Below are 21,748 nucleotides of genomic sequence, written 5' to 3'. Positions count from 1 at the left end.
AAATATTAAATCATTATTTTTTTGGTTTAATGTAAATTTAAAGTAATTACTGTGTTATTTACAGTGTGAATGTAAAATCATGGTTACGTACTGTGCATTCTGGGAAGGAATGGAAGTGAAATATTGACTGAGTAGTAAAGAATTACTATCCCACTGGGTATTAAAGATTACTAGCCCAGACATTGTAAATTAAAATATTGTTTACAGTCAAACCCCTTCTTTGGGACACACCTACAGTTTTAAGGGGCCACTTTCATGTGAAATAAACAAGGAGAAATATATGTTTTAACACTCCTGCCAACCTCTGTATTGAGTAGAGACCCCTATTAAGGGGACACTTTGTTGAGTTTCCATGTTTTCTTAATAAGGATCCAACTGTATAAATTGAACCACAAGATTGATTATTTTTAGAATATTGTTAGTGTAGAGTATTTGTGTACATATAGTTCATAATATAAGGCACATGACATCATTGTTAAAAATAGATTCAAATGTAGATATATTCATATCTAATGGCCTAATGACTGGCGAATTTACTGTCTGTCTGTAGGATAACTTATCTAGGCCTATGCCATTTGTTTACAGTAATGTATTTCCTTTGAGAGTAATACAATAACACATGTTAAAAGTACAGAACCATTGTTCTGTACATTTTACATCCATGTGTTGTAATATGATCAAAAGCATTGGGATTGTTCTTGTGTGGGATTTTAGCATAATTTATTATCAATCCATGCTAAATAAAATTCTATAAGTATTTTAGGTCAGAGGTCAAATGTTAAAGGTTAAATATCATTATACAGTAGTTAAATAAATATAGGTTGAATTTGAATAAGTAATTTACATTTCTAATTTGTTTCAATATGTGTCTTAAGGGTATGTTTGTAAATACATTTCAAATATGGTTAACGTTGATAAAAGGTGGGTTAATATTTTTCATGAAAAAAGAAGAAGAAAAAAAGAAAAGATTATAATCGATCATAAATGATGTAAAAGTAAGCTTTGATTGTGAATGCAAAGCTCGTAAAGCTTGGCGGCTGAGTTGCCTGCTGTTCAATTTTCAGATTCTTCAGACACTAAACTCCTCTACAGATCACAAACTAATATGTTTTTCTATTTTAACTTCAATGACATTATAACCAGACACAAAAGACCAGGGGCAAAAGCTTCGTTCACACTAGGAAGACTACATCTGGAGTACCAGGGGCTTGTTGTTAAAGCTTAATTTGCACTAGGATGGAAGGACTACAGGGGCTCGGAAGGGTGACAGTACCATGAGCTTGTTGCTAAAACTTGGTTCGCATTAGGATGGAAGGACTATAGGGCTTGTTGATAAAGCTTGGTTCGCATTACAATGGAAGGTCGACAGTACCACGGGCTTGTTGCTAAAGCTTGGTTCGCACTAGGATGGAAGGACTATATGGGCTTGTTGCTAAAGCTTGGTTCGCACTAGGATGGAAGGACTATAGGGGCTTGTTGCTAAAGCTTGGCTCGCACTACAATGGAAAGTCGACAGAACCTTGCTAAAGCTTGGTTCGCACTAGGATGGAAGGACTATATGGCTTGTTGCTAAAGCTTTGTTCGCACTAGGATTGAAGGACTACAAGGGCTTGTTGCTAAAGCTTGGTTCGCACTAGGATTGAAGGACTACAAGGGCTTGTTGCTAAAGCTTTGTTCGCACTAGGATTGAAGGACTACAAGGGCTTGTTGCTAAAGCTTGGTTCGCACTAGGATTGAAGGACTACAAGGGCTTGTTGCTAAAGCTTGGTTCGCACTAGGATTGAAGGACTACAAGGGCTTGTTGCTAAAGCTTGGTTCGCACTAGGATGGTTCAAGGACTACAAGGGCTTGTTGCTAAAGCTTGGTTCCCACTAGGATTGAAGGACTACAAGGGCTTGTTGCTAAAGCTTGGTTCGCACTAGGATTGAAGGACTACAAGGGCTTGTTGCTAAAGCTTGGTTCGCACTAGGATTGAAGGACTACAAGGGCTTGTTGCTAAAGCTTGGTTCGCACTAGGATGGTTCAAGGACTACAGTATCAGTTTTTCATACACAAAACTAAAGCAATTGCCTATTCTATCTCAAATAATTTTAGTGGCTCATCATGTAATTGTAAGGAAGACTTTTTATATTGAGGGAATGAAAACATGGCAAAAACACTAACACAAAAAGAAAGGATTTAACAACGATTATCGCAGTACACTTGAAAAACACGATCTTGCCAAATATAATTGGCAGTGATCAAGTAAGGGTACTAGTATAATGCAATATTATAATGAAATCCAATTGAGGTCATGGCCAGGATTTACCAATTATCTACTCTACTTCAATCAAATATGGAATGAGATCAAATAAATAAAACATGAATTAAGGAAGAAAAGTTAAAAGCTTTGTAAAGTTCAGGGTCGGTAATTATCATTAATGTAGATTTCCTCATTCAGTCAGGAGGCTCTACAAGTGTATGGAGATTTCTCTTGTTAATATTTCTGAATAACACTTGTTACACTAGAGACACTTGAGTTCGGTCAATGAACAATATGAAAATAAAAGCCTTTTTTTCTGCTTGCATTATTTAAAAAAAAATTATTACAAATGGCAGATGATGATAACAAAGGGCCACACCAGGTCAAACTGATGGAACAACGAGGTGTTTAACTGAATCAGAACACTGGGGTAACCTCCGAACGGGAAGACACACATGCCATTAAGGCCAATTTACACAGAAGAGCGGTGACTGTAGGCCTACTGTAAGTGGAATGCAAAAATATAGAATCTATGCTATATCTTATGACCATTTACAGAAAATGTGGAGCAGACAGGTGGTTGAGTGGAAACCGGTTCAGGAGAACATACTCTACAAGCACTTTTCCGCTTACTGTTAATGCTCATCTGTGTAAATAGGCTTTACTGTACAGTACACTGGAACTGAACTGGAACTGCCATCAGAAATATTGGATGAAAAACCCCTCAAACCTGCGCAGATGTTTTGGCTAGGATGCTGTGATGGCAGTGACTTTAGTTTTGGACCAATATTCGAACAAGATTTACAACACAGTGCCAGAATTTCTTCAAGAAGCATAATCAGCACTGGGGTTTTTTTTATCTGGTGAATATTTGATCATTTTGGTATTTCACAAAAACTTGTTTTTTTTAATGATATTATTATTATTGATAATTATTAAAACAAAACTACAAAAAAAAAGCATTGTTTTGTTTTTATACACTGTATTTAGGCAAATTGCCAAGGATAACCATATCGAATTCATTCAATATCCTTCTTAAATCCCGTGCACAAGACAAACCTATACACAAGATGCTCTACATAAACAAAATTTAAATTTAATTACAAGTCTTTGGGAGTAATTTGTCATGAGAAAAAATCCAGACATACAGTATGTCAGATAGGACATAAACCCAGGACCCTTGGATTTGTAGCCAAACATCATAACCACCAAGCCACAATCCACTCCTACGTAGCTGATATACAGCAGTTTCAAGTAAAAATAGACAAAGAATCTATGAATATTTTATTGAAAACTATTGTACACAATGGTGTAATACAACAGATTGATCTGTAATATACAGAGTAATCGCGGACAACGTCCTTGATTCTTTAAAACGTTGCTTCTCCTAATGAAAATTAAATTCTACAAACTATACCTGGAGAACAAATAGAAATCAAAATTAGCATATTCAGAAGAAATGTTTGCCGTAGATTATTATTAATAAATTGTTGAAGATGCTGTATAAATCTATTAGAATACCGTAGCCTTTAGCTACTACTAATCATTTTACAGAACATAGTCACATTCACTAATGTAACAACACATTTTTATTACCAATATTCACTTCACTATATTTGCAATGCATAAATTATGAAAATAAATCAGAGTTATTATTTAATATTTCTACAGTGCAGATATAAAGTAAAATACAGATTATAAGAAGGTGTGTTGTACAGATTATCATTAATAAACCTACACTACATACCAGTAGTCTCACTATCTATTTGATTGTCCCTTTGTAAGTGTTTATTTTGGATACTGTATGTCTACCAACAGGTACAGTACTGTAGGCCTAAAACTGAAATATACTATGACCTACTGTACTTTACACAATGCATTAAAAGGAGGCGTCTATTGAAAATTCCTGGATCCAACAAATTCCCAGTTTGAAGTTTGAATTAATGGTCAATAGTCACTATCCAATCAAATTTGAAACATAGCATAAAAGCCCCACTGGTTTAAATGGTAGTATGCCGACATACCCTGCAATTCCTGGTTCGAATCTTGGTTGATTTTAAGTACATCACTGGGTAGTTTAGATTTTCCTGCCTATGTTAATATACCAGTTTATTATATTAGTTAGCATGTACTGTAAATCATTGAAAATCGTTATTTAAATGGTAGTTATTTTTCCATCAGTTTTGCTATAATATTCCTGTAGTTTGTGTTGATACTGTATCTTATGTGGTTTCAAATCATTCAAATACATATTAAACAATAGAAATTGAAATCCTCAATTGCCCTTCAAATGCAATTATCATTTTCGAGTTGGTTACGAATCCTAATCATCTTTTATTGTGTTTATTTCCTTACTGATACTTAATCATAGTTCTAAATTATAAATGTTGCGAATAAATCCACATAACCGTTCACCGTGCAAATTTTGAATCATAATGTTACTTAGTATTGGCGTTTTGTCAGTTATGTTTCCCACATTAAAATCTCGGTTTACAGCAAGAAGCAAACCGGCAAAAATTAGCATCTTTGATTATTGAATGCACAACGCGAAAATTAAATGAAATGCGATGGAAATCGTAACATAATAGCGGTGAAATGTGTTCATCGCAGAAGGCACGAAGAGCAGTCATAAATCTCTATCGCCAGAAGGTTTTAAATAAAAAAAGATAAATATGATGTGTAGTTAATCATATTACATTAGCAGTTCTTACAGTATCGCGAATGTAATTAGGTGAACGACCTCCTACTAAGAAATTAAAAAATCTTTGCTTTTACAAATCCTTCCCCAAGTTGATTGGTTCATTGGAAAATGCATAGGAATTGAACATTGTCTGTTAAGGAGATTTTTTCTACAGATATCTGACGACTACAACTGCTGTATTTAGTATACTATAGTTTAATACTATTTATGTTGTTGAAATCAAAGTATTTTATTGGGTAAAGTGGAATGGTACCTTGCCTCTCTCAAGGACTACAGGTTTATTTTTAATAGTTACAGGTAACTTAAGTTTTGATAATAATGGGTGTTACCAGATTTTCGGAAACAAGGGATAAAAAATTCCATTCAAAAAAGGTTGTACAGTAGTTAGTACAGATAAGGTAGCAGGTACAGTATATACAACTTGTACAGTATTTAGACTGCTAAAAGAGACTTATATGTACAGTATGTGTATGGGATATACTGTAATCTGTACATAGATCATTCAGTGTTGTTAATGGAAAATATACTTCTTGTACACTAAATGTATTGAGGCGTTTTTATTTTCACAATGTGGAGATGGTACAGAAATCACTGGCAGGGTTAAAAGGTCATGTGTCTATGTAGGTGACCATTCATAATCCAATAATGCTATTATTTGATGTATTACATATTATCATGCAAACCCTACTGTGCCTGTTATATGGATGTTGAGTCTAAAATACAATTGCTCTCACTGCATTTAGTCCTATAATCCATACTGTTGTACATGTACTGTAGTCTGTTTTTGTAAAAACATTTTACCATCATTTAAAAATAAATGTTAACTTTTTTGTTAAACCAGTTTCCAAGTACTTACTTGCTACGTTTCAGCTATTTTCAGTAGCCTTGGTCACGCAAATGAAGTTGACATGATTTTTAAATATCCATTTGAAACCAGATGAAATTTTTTGAGAATTTTAACACTAGTTTATTCATAGAACATTCCCAGAAATTGTCTATAAAAACATGATTGACACTGACTGTGAAACTAAAAATGAAATTAACTAATTTAGTTTAGGTTGTGAAGTCAGTGTGCGAAGCTAAAAAGCTTACAGTGAGAAGTCAAAAAGTTGATCTACTGTATAGACCCATGTTTAGAGTTTATTCATATGTACAATAATAATAAAATAACTAGAATTTAATTCGTCACTTTGACGAATTATAGGTGATCATTTTTATCATTTTACTGAAATCAATTTTTTTTAAACATGCACGTACGTTAACATACGATCGGAAAATGTTGATGTATGCCATCCTATTATATGCTTATAGTGCTGAGTTGTGCCTATATGCCATATACAATATGTACAGTATATACTGTATATCTATATACAGTGTAGCATAGGTGAAATTACGGGACACACATGTTCTAATTTTTTGGCATGATGACGTTATCAAACTAAACTTTAAGATGACAATTTCGAAAGATAATTAATTGAGCAAAAAAATATAAGATTTGGAAAAAAATTTGGCACGTAGAAGCGCTGTGCGCGCTCTTTGAATTGTGTATAACTTTGACGAAAAATATGAAAAAACTACTTTTTCACTTCAACTGGCCATATGTTAACGTCACAACATCCGATAGGCTTAATTTTTATATGAATTAATATCTACATTTCATCAGCTTTCATAATAAATTATAATCATCAAGGTAACCTTCAATTCTGAAGAGCTATAAGATATTCAAATTTACTGCGAAGTTGAAATTACACGGCCTACGTTATTCAAGTTTTTACGCGTGATGACGTCATTAAAATGAAGATAGTGTCAACTCATGATAAAGATAATTAATTAAGCAAGCACATACTGAAAGTTGTGCGAAATTCGAGCACACATAACCAAGATGCGCTCTGTTGAATGTGATAATCTACACAAAAAGATTTCAAATCCTAATTTTTAAATTCAAGTGGCCATTTGATGACGTCAAAACATTTTGTACGTAAAATGTGTACATGAATTCATATCTACAACTCAATGGCTTCCAGAATAAGTTAAAAAATTCGGGGGTCATCTTGCATTCTGAAGAATTATTTTCATTTTAAAAAAGACCTATTTTTCACCATTTTCAGAACTTTTGTAAAATTAATGTGCGCATTTTGTCATTTTTAACGTGCTCGTATAGCGTTATTTTAAGACGGAACTGACTCAAATTTGGTGAATGTACTAAGGATGGTGAGTAGAATGAGATTTGTAAAAAAATTCATGTTTTTTACGCTTTTTAAGTATCGCGCGCGCAAAAACGCATTTTTGCGCAGTAATTTTTTGAAACACGCAAATGGCCTAATTCATGCTCTAAATTGATCAAAACTTAGTTTTGAGCGTTTTAAATTTTTAACGCGCGATATCACGCGCATGAACCTACGTGCGCGTGCGTTTTTATTTGCTAATATTTTTACCCTTGATCTGAAGTTTACGTGTAGTGAATTTCATTAATATGTGATAATGAATTATGGAGATATGATTGATAATGTGATTTCGCAAAATGGCGTATAAATGTCGTCACGGATGAGTGATCACGCTGGAAAGCTTATTAGGATTAAGGTATATTATTTGAAAGATATTCTGAAATTTTTGTAATCATTGATATTAAACTTTTTGAGATAATTGTTACACAAAATAGTGTACAGAAACAATAAAAAGAAAAAAAAAAAAAATAATAATAAAGATTTTATACAATAACAATAGGTGATCATTTTATTCTAAATGATCACCTAATAATTTTCCCATCCTTTTTCTTTTTTTATAAATGTTTAAAAACACCAGTAGCTTAAAGATGTATTGTCCCTTTGTCAAATTCCAAAAAAATAAAAAATAACAGATTTCGAAAAAAAGTGGGTCATTTTGAAGTATCATAATAGTTATTAACTTTCACCAAAAATTAGTCGAAAAAAAAATAATTTAACTGAAATACAGACGTTTTTTGGTTCAAAAAATAACTTTGACTTCCAGTCAAAGTTTTCGATCAAAACATATCTCATAATACAACGTGCTTATTTGGCTACTCTGTATGCATAATCATAAAACTTCCTCGCGATCTGTGTGAAAACACCTTCTCAACCGTGACGAGTTGTAAACAATCCTAATTAGCATCATGCATAATGTATAATCATGGTTTGAAATCTTTGTTTACTTTCGCTCGCGACGATTTTCCAGATGAAATGTAACCAAATTAATTTAGCTGTTAATTACGTAAAATTGTTGTTTTTGGCTCGAATTTTCGACTTAAAGTGAATAACTTTAATATTACTTTGATATGGCCAATTTAAATTTAGAATATTCTGACCTTCATTTTTTTGTGTTTCAAGGGACAATACATCTTTAACAGTATTGTTCTTTTTTGTTTTCTTTGGTAACTTGATTGTTTTTGTTATACAGTGTGTAAATTTCTTCTTGGTCAAATTGTTATGAATTGTTATGTCAACTTCATCATTGTTTACTTGATGCAATAAAGGAAATGAAATGAATGAATGAATAGTAAGGGCGGAAAGGGTGGGGCATAAAAAAGCTTTGAATGAAACACCAGCAATATTAAGATGAAGAGTTAAAAAAGGCGGGAAGCAAAGCAAAATTTTACTAACATTACATTAGGGCAAGTTCAACTAAACACACTGTAAAGTATACTGTACATCTACAATATGTACAGCCATTATTTTATGTGTAATCTTGATGAGCCAATCCGATTCTTTGAATAATCAGTATTACGGAAGTTAAAAAAATCAATAAAACTAAATTTAGAAACACTAAAAATGCAGTTTGATCCTTAATTTTTATCACTTAAATAATTTGTTTGCAAACAGAATACGTTGTAATCTGTAATTACGAAATGTGTGTAAAATAACAACTTTGAACTATCGGTTGAAACCTGATCGTTGCGCAAGTACTTAGAATCCGATGACTTTGTATGTGTAAATAGTAAGAAAATGTCGTTAACTACCTACATTGGTTGTTTACTGTGGATTGCGCACGTTCTGCTCAATTTATCGGTTTATTATGCGGATTTAATCATTGTCGAGTTTAAGAAGGCAGGACATTTTGTAAGACCGAGACAAGGAGACTCGATTGTATGGTGGATGGTTACGATGGAGGAAGTCATATCATTTATTATGTATAAATAATATATTTAACTTTTATGTCGATATAATTTCTCCCTTTAAATTGTACATTCTTTTCACTTTAATCACAGGATTAAATAAGATTATATTGCACTATATCCATCTGGTTAATGTATCATAAAAACTATGTACATAATAATACAGTAATTGTACTAACAGTGAATTATGGAAGGCCAAAATTGTTAAAGTTTAACTATAAATTAAAAGTTAAATTTGCAAAATATTATGGAATGCCAAAGTGGCCAAAAACCAATATTATTACAAAACAAATGTTATTAAAATATTGATAAACATTATGTTTGGAAAATGATATACTATATAATTGTACTTTTCCTGATTGTCTGATTTGAACCTCTGGCCTAACTTTATTATTATTTTTTAGTTACAGTATTTATTTGTGATCAAAATGTTTCATAATGATTAAAGAGGTAAAGGGGTCTGTATGGAGACTAAACAACAGTTTTATGAGCTTTGTGAATTACCTTATGTACACTGGGGGATGGTGTTATTGAGTTTCATTTAACCTTTAACCTTTTGAAAGGAAGTCAACATAAAAAGGTCTTATTTTCAATATGGCTACCAGCAAAAAAGGTTCAATTAGAAAAATAATATTGATATACAGTACTATACTTGCACTGATGAAGGGCTTGTGTTGCCCGAAAGCTCTGCTAACTTTTCTGGCTGTTTACTTTATCGTTTTGATTTAGCTTTTCGCTTTTTTATTTGTATCTCCATTGAGATCCAGCCACTGATACCCACAGCATTGTCATTTTTTTCAGTAATTTGCCTTTGGATTTATACAGTACTATACATATATAAATGATATACAGTAAGTGTTAGTGCTCCTGTAAGTGAAACTGGCAAACCCCAGTTGATGTTTTAAAAAGAGAACCTCCTATACGACAGGAGACACTTTCCTGTGAAACGAAAAATATGTATCAACACCATGGGCAATCCTATATTCAAACTACTCTAGACCAGAAAAGAAGAGTTTTGGCACAAATAATCATCAGTTTGAAGTAGGCTAATACTAGTAACAGTACCACACCCTGGAAGTAAAAGCTGAATTATACATAAATACAAGAAATTCTATAAAGTTTTGTCAAAAACACATCCGATTACCATACTTATTGGCTTATAAATTGCCATTGATTAATTTCAAGCTAGGTTGAACCTGTTGAAATGAATTAAGTAATTATTTAGGAGTAGTGCCATTATTACTAGGACTAATGATTAATCATGTCTTCAAAGGTCTGCAATAAACATCACACAGTTGAATAATTGAACAAAAAAGAACAATTGTAAGAAAGTTCACATTGTGTGGTTTGCACAATGGTAGGGGTAAAAAGGACAAATGCACAGGGTCTGGGCTTCCTGCAAGGTGGACAGTTTAAAGGCTATTTAGGGCTTGGCCTATTGTTAAATTTCCTGAATGTAACCATAGCATATTGAAAGGTACCCTTCAATGTAGATGCAGGTACTAGCACATTTTAATTTGGTCTTTGAACCAAGGCCATTTTCTACAACATTCTGTTGAAATAATCAATAAAAAATATTTAATCTGCAAAATCAATGTTTTATTGTATAGGCATAGTGTACTTTGAACTGATATAAAGTTGTCACATTGATGGTACTGTACAGTATGTCACATTGATGACAGACAGGGACATTTATTAGACACTATCATTTGAATGTTATAATTGCCTGGTACTTAATGTGACTCAAATATGTACATTCAACTCATATAGTTTGTGTAGTATTTTCAATTGGTTGACCTGTACAAATCAGATGAACTTTATAATTTGATAAAAAAAAAACTAATTGTAAGCATTAAGATTGCACTTATACCCCCACATATACTGTAAGCTCAATCTCATAAATGTACTTAACACGTTCACTGCCACGGCGTATTTATACGTCAAAAATTGCGTGTCACTACTTGCCAAGACGTAATACTACGTCAAAATCGTAGCACTTTTGTATTGTATGTAGAATCGCTGGCAGTGGTGATTGGAACAGGAATTATCGCATGGCAGTTTATGAATGATGTACGTAAACGATAATCTAAAAATAAATGTCATATGTTTGTTTGTGTTTATTCCCTCATGCATTGAATATGGCGCCCTCACACTCAATATAATCATCTCAAACGGGACTTGGCACTGGGACAGAAATTACGGAAAATGCCTTGGCAGTCAATGTGTTAAATTACTGATATGAAGAGTAAAACCATCTGGTTGTAGGAGCAGTGCCAAAGTCACCAACTGTATAATGGCAGTTTCAGCCTGGCCACTGACAGTACAGTATGACATATAATGGGCACAATTCAGCACTACACTATAAACATACTGTACAGTACTGTATGCATCAGATCATAGGATGGCATACATTAACTTTTTGCGCTCATAATTTACTGTACATGTATGTTGCATTTGCGCGGATAAGAAGATTTTTGTGATGGATTTTCTCTGTTTTATATCTTCAATCATTGAGATCGCCTATAATTCCTTAAAATCTAATTTAATCTTACATCTTTAATCCCATAACTAACATCAACCATTATTTAAGATTCCCCTCACAAGTCACATGGTTATAACAATGTGTACTGCAGTCTTATTATGTAATAAGACATTACTGTCAGAAAAAGACAAAAAGTGCAAAATTGAATGTAAACATCAGAGAAAACGTGATCAATAGACTCTTCAACAAACTGATACTAAAACATGACTCAAGGAAACCCTGGCGCAATCAAATATTATTAATAAGATAAAGTGTAGTTCACTCAACTTTGTTTGGATGTGAACGTGACAAAGTACAATCATGTGTGTGCTTGGACATTGACTATTTAACAAGATACTGTTTAATAGACATAATACATTATATATTTATTTAGAGTTTTGCTAATAAAACGTATTAGTAAGAGGCCTAACTGTAGGCCTACTGTATATATGGTTCCTTGACACTCTCATCTTCAACCTCAAAGGCGTAGTACACTAACTATTTTGAGACTGTATACCCTATTATTACTAAATGCAGTAATACTTTAGAGCAAGTGGTGAAAAAGGTATTCTTGTTACAAGGAACTACCAGACAATGAGTATATTCTGATGCAATACAAATAATAATAGCAAATAAATAGATAATAAATAGGCCTATTGTATAAAGATAACAAAAATAAATTACTTAAAAAGGAATTATTATTATTATTATTAAAGTAAAATTTAGAATTAAAATAAAAAAATCAGTAATATATAATGATTTTGCATACCTTAAAAAATTATGCTGTATAATATAAAAAATCAATTTACAAAAAAAATAACACAAAAAGGAATATATTTAAATAAAATTTATAATTAAAATAAAAAATCAATCATATATTGATTCATCATACCTTCAAAAAATGATACATCCTAAAATAAAATTTGTTTTCATAGAAGAGTACATCCGTTGCCTCCACAGCAAGTCGCGGCCTTCTTTTGAGGCTGCAGTAAATTCATAATTTCAACGACACAGTCCGCAAATATTTCATTTACATTCTGCCGTGTTTTGGCGGACGTCTCGTAAAAAGGTACACCCCATCGGTTTGCTAAAATCATTCCCTCACTCGTGGGAACCTGCCTTTCTTTTTCCAAGTCTGCTTTGTTGGCAACGAGTACCATCGGTACATTGTCTTTGCCCTTAACACGTAGAATCTGCTCTCTAATATTTACAACATCGTTAAAACTTTGTTTACTTGTGATGCTAAAGACAATTAGGAATCCCTGTCCATTCCGTATATATAAATCCCTCATTGATGCAAACTGCTCTGTTCCGGCTGTGTCTAAAATTTCCAAAATAGCCATCACGTTTTCAACCTCGATTGCTTTTCGGTAAAAATCCTCGATTGTAGGATCATACTTCTCAACAAAATTACCAGAGACGAATTGTACAGTTATCGCACTCTTTCCAACCCCACCGGCCCCGAGAACCACAACTTTGTATTCCTTCATAATTTATGAAAAGTCTAAGCCAACCTCGATAGTACCAATTACCTCGTACGCTTCAAAGTGCCAGTCGTCGAGGCTGTGAGTTCCCTCACAATAACAATACGGGTATATCGGGCCTAGGCTTGCCTAACCCAAAACTTTCTAAAGTTTGTACACAAATATTTTGTTGAAATCAGCGGAAACAACTCAATTATATCAGTTACGAGTTGTTGGAATCGTTAAAACTGTCATCAATATGCCACATGATGTCATAATTAATTCGAAACACTGTTAATTAAAACTAATAACGAAAAAGACTCATCATACACCAAAAATATCACTCGCAGACTACCACAATAACACGACGTACAGCACTGAGCAGCCTATCAAGCCTGTGCTAAATTCAGCGCATGCCAATACGACAAACCAGCGGGTGCGGCATGCACACTTAAGTTACTAGAAAAATACTGACCACCAGCATGCAGAACGCGGAAGTTAGCTCTTATATTAATTTCTACTACACCCTCTGTTTTTTTTTCAATTTGAATAAAGCAACAACGCCGATATATAATTAATTTTATCACTGAAATAGCAATTCATTAACAAAATGGTGACTAGGAAATTGACAATCAAGGGATTTGTCTAGCTTAATTTAAATAAAGAAATAATGTTCATTGGCATATTCTTCTTTGTAAACAGAAATACAGTCAGTTAAAAAACAAGCAACAATCAAGTTTTACTATATTAGACCTATTTAAAAAAACATTCTTGAGACTAATATCTTGAAATATCTTCAATTAAACTTTCACTGATGATATACTTAGATTACAGTATGCATCAATATGAATTGAGAATTGAATGATAATCAATAAGTTATTTTTAGATGTGAAGAAAACTTTTCTTTCAATGAGCAGGAAAAAAACCCACACCAATGTATTTTTAAAAACTATTTTCTAATTGATATACAAATTCTATTCTTTTGTATCAAACTAAAACCAACAGAGAATGCACAAACAATAACATTTTTACCGGATTTCGAAAGTACTGTGCCTCTGGAACTGCAAACTTGGTAAAATATAGAGGGCGCTAGACATACTTTTTGCATTATCAGGTTAATATAAACAGAAATTGGTTTTCAATCATCACATCTTTAATGATTTTAATATTTCTATTACAAATGACATAAACCAAATAATGCTAATTAATACTTTTCTCGCCATAATTATTATTTTATTGTGTAAATTTATACATAAAATCCTGGATATGCTATAACACTAAAAAAATATAATGCAGATTTATAACAACAATAATAATGTAGTAATAAAAATGATATGATTACCATACTTTACAAAAATGAAATGAACAATTATTAATAATGATATTTCGAATAACAGAAAAAAAAATTATAGATAACAATAGTAGTCAAATAACTATGAATGTATTTGTTATTACAATTTACTTAGAATTAATAATTTGTATTTCAGGGGCCAGATCCAATTTTGATAGCAAAAATTAAATTATGAAATACTTTCTGATATCTATCAGACAGAATATTAATATTATATGTCAGAACTCCCCCGGTAAAGTTCCCAATGCATATTGTACTTCAACTTACACCACATAGGCTCTACCACTAAATGCCAGGGGTACAGTAGGTCTACTAACAATGAAAATTGATAATTGTTAAATTTATTTATATGAAATAATTAATGGCACATGATGCTCCAGCACAAATATTTTACAAATAAATAAATTATCAGTCAACACTCCACAAAAAAATGGACAAAAATTAGGAACAGCTGGACATTATTGACCAGGTCAAGTTAACTATAGCTAAAACAATTACAATTATTTAATAAGGTTTTTAAATTGTTTAATGCTTAAAGCCTTATTGTAAAAAAATAAAAACGTTTGTCACTGACAACAACCCAACAAGTTCTGTAGCCTAATTAAAACAATTGGCTCTCTGACTACAACCTGGCTATAGTTCCCAAGATTTTTAGTGAGCTGTTAGCTCACGTTCGGCACACACTTGAGGAAAATGACACGCTTGACAACAAATATTAAACACGTGCCAGTTGGCTCAGCCGATAGGTACAGTATGCGCCGGGTTTTAGAGGGTAATCCCAGATACTATCTTCATTTCATCAAATTATCTATACATCAATACAAGTGGTATATAAAAAATAGCTACACTACCACTAATTTACATTGCTTGTTACTAAAAACATGTACTATTATTAGGTGATCATTTAGAATAAAATGATCACCTATTGTTATTGTATAAAATCTTTATTATTATTATTTTTTTTCTTTTTATTGTTTCTGTACACTATTTTGTGTAACAATTATCTCAAAAAGTTTAATGTCAATGATTACAAAAATTTCAGAATATCTTTCAAATAATATAACTTAATCCTAATAAGCTTTCCAGCGTGATCACTCATCCGTGACGACATTTATACGCCATTTTGCGAAATCACATTATCAATCATATCTCCGTAATTCATTATCACATATTAATGAAATTCACTACACGTAAACTTCAGATCAAGGGTAAAAATATTAGCAAATAAAAACGCACGCGCACGTAGGTTCATGCGCGTGATATCGCGCGTTAAAAATTTAAAACGCTCAAAATTAAGTTTTGATCAATTTAGAGCATGAATTAGGCCATTTGCGTGTTTCAAAAAATTACTGCGCAAATATGCGTTTTTGCGCGCGCGATACTTAAAAAGCGTAAAAAACATGAATTTTTTTTACAAATCTCATTCTACTCACCATCCTTAGTACATTCACCAAATTTGAGTCAGTTCCGACTTAAAATAACGCTATACGAGCACGTTAAAAATGACAAAGTGCGCACATTAATTTTACAAAAGTTCTGAAAATGGTGAAAAATAGGTCTTTTTTAAAATGAAAATAATTCTTCAGAATGCAAGATGACCCCCGATTTTTTTAACTTATTCTGGAAGCCATTGAGTTGTAGATATGAATTCATGTACACATTTTACGTACAAAAGGTTTTGACGTCATCAAATGGCCACTTGAATTTAAAAATTAGGATTTGTTATCTTTTTGTGTAGATTATCACATTCAACAGAGCGCATCTTGGTTATGTGTGCTCGAATTTCGCACAACTTTCAGTATGTGCTTGCTTAATTAATTATCTTTATCATGAGTTGACACTATCTTCATTTTAATGACGTCATCATGCGTAAAAACTTGAATAACGTAGGCCGTGTAATTTCACCTTCGCAGTAAATTTGAATATCTTACAGCTCTTCAGAATTGAAGGTTACCTTGATGATTATAATTTATTATGAAAGCTGATGAAATGTAGATATTAATTCATATAAAAATTAAGCCTATCGGATGTTGTGACGTTAACATATGGCCCGTTGAAGTGAAAAAGTAGTTTTTTCATATTTTTCGTCAAAGTTATACACAATTCAAAGAGCGCGCACAGCGCTTCTACGTGCCAAATTTTTTTCCAAATCTTATATTTTTTTGCTCAATTAATTATCTTTCGAAATTGTCATCTTAAAGTTTAGTTTGATAACGTCATCATGCCAAAAAATTAGAACATGTGTGTCCCGTAATTTCACCTATGCTACACTGTATATAGATATACAGTATATACTGTACATATTGTATATGGCATATAGGCACAACTCAGCACTATAAGCATATAATAGGATGGCATACATCAACATTTTCCGATCGTATGTTAACGTACGTGCATGTTTAAAAAAAATTTATTTCAGTAAAATGATAAAAATGATCACCTATAATTCGTCAAAGTGACGAATTAAATTCTAGTTATTATTATTATTTTATTATTTATTCTGTATACTGGATGACCTCTTCATTCAAAGACTGTTCTCCCAGCAGAGGGCCCAGTGTACAGGAATATAATGATCAGCACAATGGGAGACGATCTCCTAAGTGGCTGTGTACGTCCAGTCAACTCGCCAAAACCGTACAACTGTCGCCTGCTTGCCCTGAAATGTTTACTTTCCCAGAAAGGTTATTAAGGATAAATATCTTAAATAGTAGGACAATTTTTTTAACTGTTAGCATCTTATACTTATTCTGGGAAAGGTGTAGGTTTTCCGTGAGTACAGTTCTAGAGAGTTGAGTGTAGCAGTTTATGTTTACTTGTAGCACTATAGACCATGCTATGCTACTCTTTAACCTACACTATGCTAACACTGATTTACAAGTAAGTGCCACAGACCAATATACTACACACTTAACAGAGCTTTTAAAATGCTGACAACAGTGCACATTTATACAAAATACTGTTCTTAAAATCACTCAATTTTACATTCAATCTTCTCTCTCTTTCTTCGATCAACATTTCCCAATAAATTGGGAAAAAATGTTTGGATGGAAAATATGCCTTTAAAAGGAATGTGTATTTATGAATATCATTCATTGCCAACCATTGATAGGACATACTGAAAACCCTTTATGAATGCGATGGAAATATTTTGATTTAATTTTTGGTATATCTCTACCCAGGAAAACAACTATAACATATCTGCATGCATATCTGTGCTGTGTGTAGCCTACATTGAAATTTCGTTAAATTAATTACAAATTTGTTCATTGAATGTATAAAAAAGTCTTCAATTACGTTCACATACTAACTATTCCACCTGTCATCACCCTAACTTAAAATCATGCAGAAAAACATTTATTTTAAAAAATAATATTATAATATATGAATACAATTTTTTCACAATACTTAATTTTTATACAGTGCTAACATTTTATTTTTTTTAATTTATATTTTCTATATCATTTTTATATCACCCACTTTTGACAAGAACACACAATTTATAATACACAGTATTACAGTATTGGTTTGTAGTCTGCTGCCCTCTATTAAAAAAAATAGAGGGCGGCAAACTCATTTGCATAAATAGCTGAAAGTTCTATACCATCTTTTATAGAATTGGTTTGTTGTTTTAACCATGGTATCAAGCTAAGTTAAATAAGAAATAAAATAGAAAAAAAACACTATGTAGACATGCCTAGCAGAAATCCACCAACAAATCCTCCAGATACTAACACATTTTTTCGTGCAAACTCTCGACTCTGAAAGATAAATATAAAAATTAAATTTGAAAAAGAAACTTGAAAATTTGCCAGTAATAATTAATAATGAACTAAAAATTAAGAAAATCTCTTGGAGATAAAAAGTCTCTCAACTATGTTAATGACGGTTAGGTAGGAACTATTTTAACACCTTCAATTTAGTGTGATGGATCATAAATATTTCTTATTTTTATTTTATCAAAAATTAAATTGATACACCCTTCATCTAAGCATAAATACACAAGGTAGGGACAATACAAATATACATGCTCTTCAATTCAAACTTCAGTCCATTTGTCCGTCGGCAATTTTGTTTGGACTTGGGGGTGCATTGATGCTTATATATCCAGGTAAGTTGATGATCTACCAGACAAATTTAGCAATGATTGGTCCACAAAACTAACTTACCTGGATAAATAAGCATGAATGGGCCCTTAAAGATTTGGAAAATTTGAAAGATCATAGCCAAAATTCCTAACATGTGTACTAAAAAACCTCCTTTAAGCTCTGTCTACACTATCAAATTTTATGTGACAAAAAAATGATGTGATGTGCCCATATATGGACATGATGATGTCCTATCACTACTATATTTGGGCATATCACTACCATATTTCGGCACATCGCACCTTATGTGACAACAAAATGTGTGTGCCCATCCATGTATGGACATGATGATGTCATATCACTACTATATATGGGCATATCACTACTATATTTGGGCGTATCGCTACCATATTTGAGCTTTACAGTAATGATAAGATTACCTGATTGTAAACCTGATGGAAGTATGGATATTGTCTTGACATTTCCCTAGTCACTCTTGTCTTTGTTTTACCCATGTCTTTCTCAAATTTCTCCCAATCCACTTTTATGTAGCCTCCATGATGTGCGAGCTGTGCAAGATTAAAGAGACATTTATTAATTTTAAAATACTATTGAAATTTAATGAGAGATTTAATTATTGATTGAGATGAGGTATATAGTTGGTTCAACATAGCCCAAGTTATAACCATGTAGAAGTATACAGTTATTAGTTTTACCAGGTGAAAACATTACTTTTAACCTACCTCGTAGTGTATTTCCATAATCATATTTCATAATACAGTGACTTGCACTAAACCTAAAGAGGTTTGGCTTTAAGTGTGGTTCCCATAAGCGACGCAACGTAAGAAAATGCCCTTCCAATAATTGTGTTCGCCCCCAACTGCATGAAATCAAACCTGCTTATTGCGCATCAACGTTAGTTGTCATAGACTCGACCTGATTCACCCTGTTTTCCAGTTTTCTTGCCTTGCGTTGTTGCGTGAAATCATAACAGATTTTATTTCCCGTAGCAATTTTTGCAGCACTATTGCGTCGGTTCCCACTTGTGATTATGCAATACAGCACTTTGCATCGATGCATCGCATTGCGTCCTAGTGGGAACCACACTTAGCATAACTAACGGGATTCATATATAGACTTCCTATGCTATTACTCACCAACATCAGCATAAATCCACCACCCACAGCAGTGGCTGCCAGTTTACCAACCTTCTGGAATAGATGGCCTGCCAACCTACATGTGCAATTGAATAAAAATGCTTGAATCATCAATTTTATGTGACAAAAACATGTGTGTGCCCATATATGGACATGATGTTGTCATATCACTACCATATTTAAGCATATCACTACCATATTTGGGCACATCAAGCTTTTTTTCAAACTAGTTTGTGTAGATATAGCTTAAGAATGGTGAAATACTTTCAAATTTGTGTGTGAAAGATTTTATGAGGAGTAGTGTGAATTTGGAAGTAAAACTTTAAAGGTAAGCTCATAGCTAGGATCAAGAATATACAGAGATTGATGGTATTTAAAAAATTATCATTCTCTTTCTGAATGTTAATGTAAAATGTGCCAAGCCTAACTGGATCCAAGATTAGCTAGCTGCCACAGACTTACTGTATGACACTTGAGTTGATGCGACTAGTTTTTGTGCATGAAATTAGAATCTGGTGATGAACATAACAAAATCTTGCATTGCAACAATATTTTGATAGGTGCTGACAAGAACATTGACTCCAATCCACGAGCACTAGGCTTGCGACCACCGAGCTTGCGCTGATGGCTAGGGGTTAGGTTCGAGCCCAAGTAAGCAGCGGGTACCGTACCAACAGGATTGCAATTGTTTGTAACTACTGTGGAGTAGCTTTGCATCAGGGTGTTGAGTAATTGGTCAGATGTTTTGCCCTACTCTGACGTAATTTGTACTTTATACTAAGTACATACTTGTGAAAAAAATATAGATATAGACTTACCAACCACTGACACCTCCAAAGCCAATTTGTACCGGTGTTGAACGTTCTGATAGCTGACCCCCTACCAAGTTCTGCACCCAGCTTTTATTTGCTCTAACAATTTCAAGAATCTCAAATGGATCGTCGCCATTCCTACTATTATGGCTCTGAGACTCTAAAACCTCTATTACTTCTTCTTCTTCATCTGATGATGATACATCTACAAAAGGTAAAATGTTAAGACATTCAATTAGACAACACTACTTGTCATTTGTAGTGTAATGTAATTTTGTTCGATTTATAAAGCGCTTATACAATCAAAAGATTGTCCCAAAGCGCTGAGAGAAAAAACAGAAAGAAATTACAAAGAAAAAAGATGGGTTTTTAAAAGTGTTTTGAAAACTATGATAGAGGAAAGATTGTTCCACAGTTTAGGAGCTGCAACTGCAAAGGCAGCTGGGTGTTGAGGCTTTAATTTGTTAGTAGGGACGACAGTGTACAAGGAACGCAGAATCAAGAGCTAAATAATGTAAAGGAATGTAAAAAAATGTTAGATAACAATGATGATTAAAAATGTTCATCTGGTTTTGGATATTCATTCATCTATTTTTTGTTTTGTTTTTAGTGTATGCACATGTTTGCCTTTTAAAATGTCCTTACTTGATGTAATTTTATTGTTTTTATTTTGGTTGCACCATTTATTAATATTAAGCACAGTGTGATACAGTGAAGACAAATGAATACATTTAAAATACAGAATGAAATTCTCCAACAAAATCAAAATAAAATGCAAATAAGAAATATCACAAATTATTTAAATTGCATTAGCGTATTTAAAGCTTCAATGTTTGACATGATACCTACATCTTAGTATAACCTGAGCCTAATCAATTTTTAATGGAGGTTGGCTTATTAGAGGGGGTTGCATCATGCAGGGCCACTCGAGAGTGATCGAGAGACAAGATAAGTCTCACTGACTGTACTGTGTGGGAGCGTGCACGGACGGTGCTGCTGCAGCAGAAGCTCAGCCTCACCTGTCCCCTGGTTTGGATCGTTGTATATTTATGATTTATATCAGAAAAAGTTATAAATTTAATTCTAAAATTTACGAACACAATGTTATAAACCTTATCAACTATTCTATAAACTGCAAAATACTAAAAATCTATATTTTACCTTCGACGACATAACCATCCGCCATTTCTATTTTTATCGTGCAAACTTGACCTCTAGCGACCTAGCAATTCTTGGGAAATACATGGAATATTCCAAAATACAAAGAGGTAGACTTTAAAAATGTGC

General features: G+C 32.8%; 3 protein-coding genes across 3 annotated transcripts in view; 1 reads left to right on the top strand and 2 right to left on the bottom strand.

Annotated features, from left to right (window-relative positions):
* LOC144842954 (ras-related protein Rap-2a-like) overlaps positions 1 to 13,461 on the bottom strand; it is a 32,448-nt gene extending 18,987 nt beyond the window's left edge. Inside the window, exon 1 of the mRNA XM_078699579.1 lies at positions 12,486 to 13,461. Within this exon, the coding sequence (XP_078555705.1) occupies positions 12,523 to 13,083 (561 nt within the window). The 5' untranslated portion in view covers positions 13,084 to 13,461 and the 3' untranslated portion in view covers positions 12,486 to 12,522. The remainder of the gene's footprint in view (positions 1 to 12,485) is intronic.
* Positions 1 to 21,748, top strand: part of LOC144842956 (putative RNA-binding protein 18) — a 122,748-nt gene that overhangs the window by 29,117 nt on the left and 71,883 nt on the right. The gene's annotated exons all lie outside the window — the stretch shown is intronic.
* On the bottom strand, positions 17,961 to 21,673 carry LOC144842957 (FUN14 domain-containing protein 1-like). The gene is made up of 5 exons (XM_078699582.1): positions 21,623 to 21,673; positions 20,468 to 20,666; positions 19,650 to 19,725; positions 18,933 to 19,061; positions 17,961 to 18,165 (listed from the first exon to the last, which is right to left on the bottom strand). The coding sequence occupies exons 1-5, from the start codon at positions 21,645 to 21,647 to the stop codon at positions 18,088 to 18,090; spliced, it is 507 nt and encodes a 168-aa protein (XP_078555708.1). The 5' UTR covers positions 21,648 to 21,673; the 3' UTR covers positions 17,961 to 18,087.

This window comes from Antedon bifida, chromosome 5, assembly GCF_963402885.1.
Source record: "Antedon bifida chromosome 5, ecAntBifi1.1, whole genome shotgun sequence".
Classification (NCBI taxonomy): domain Eukaryota; kingdom Metazoa; phylum Echinodermata; class Crinoidea; order Comatulida; family Antedonidae; genus Antedon; species Antedon bifida.
This window is presented reverse-complemented; position numbering and strand designations above follow the sequence as displayed.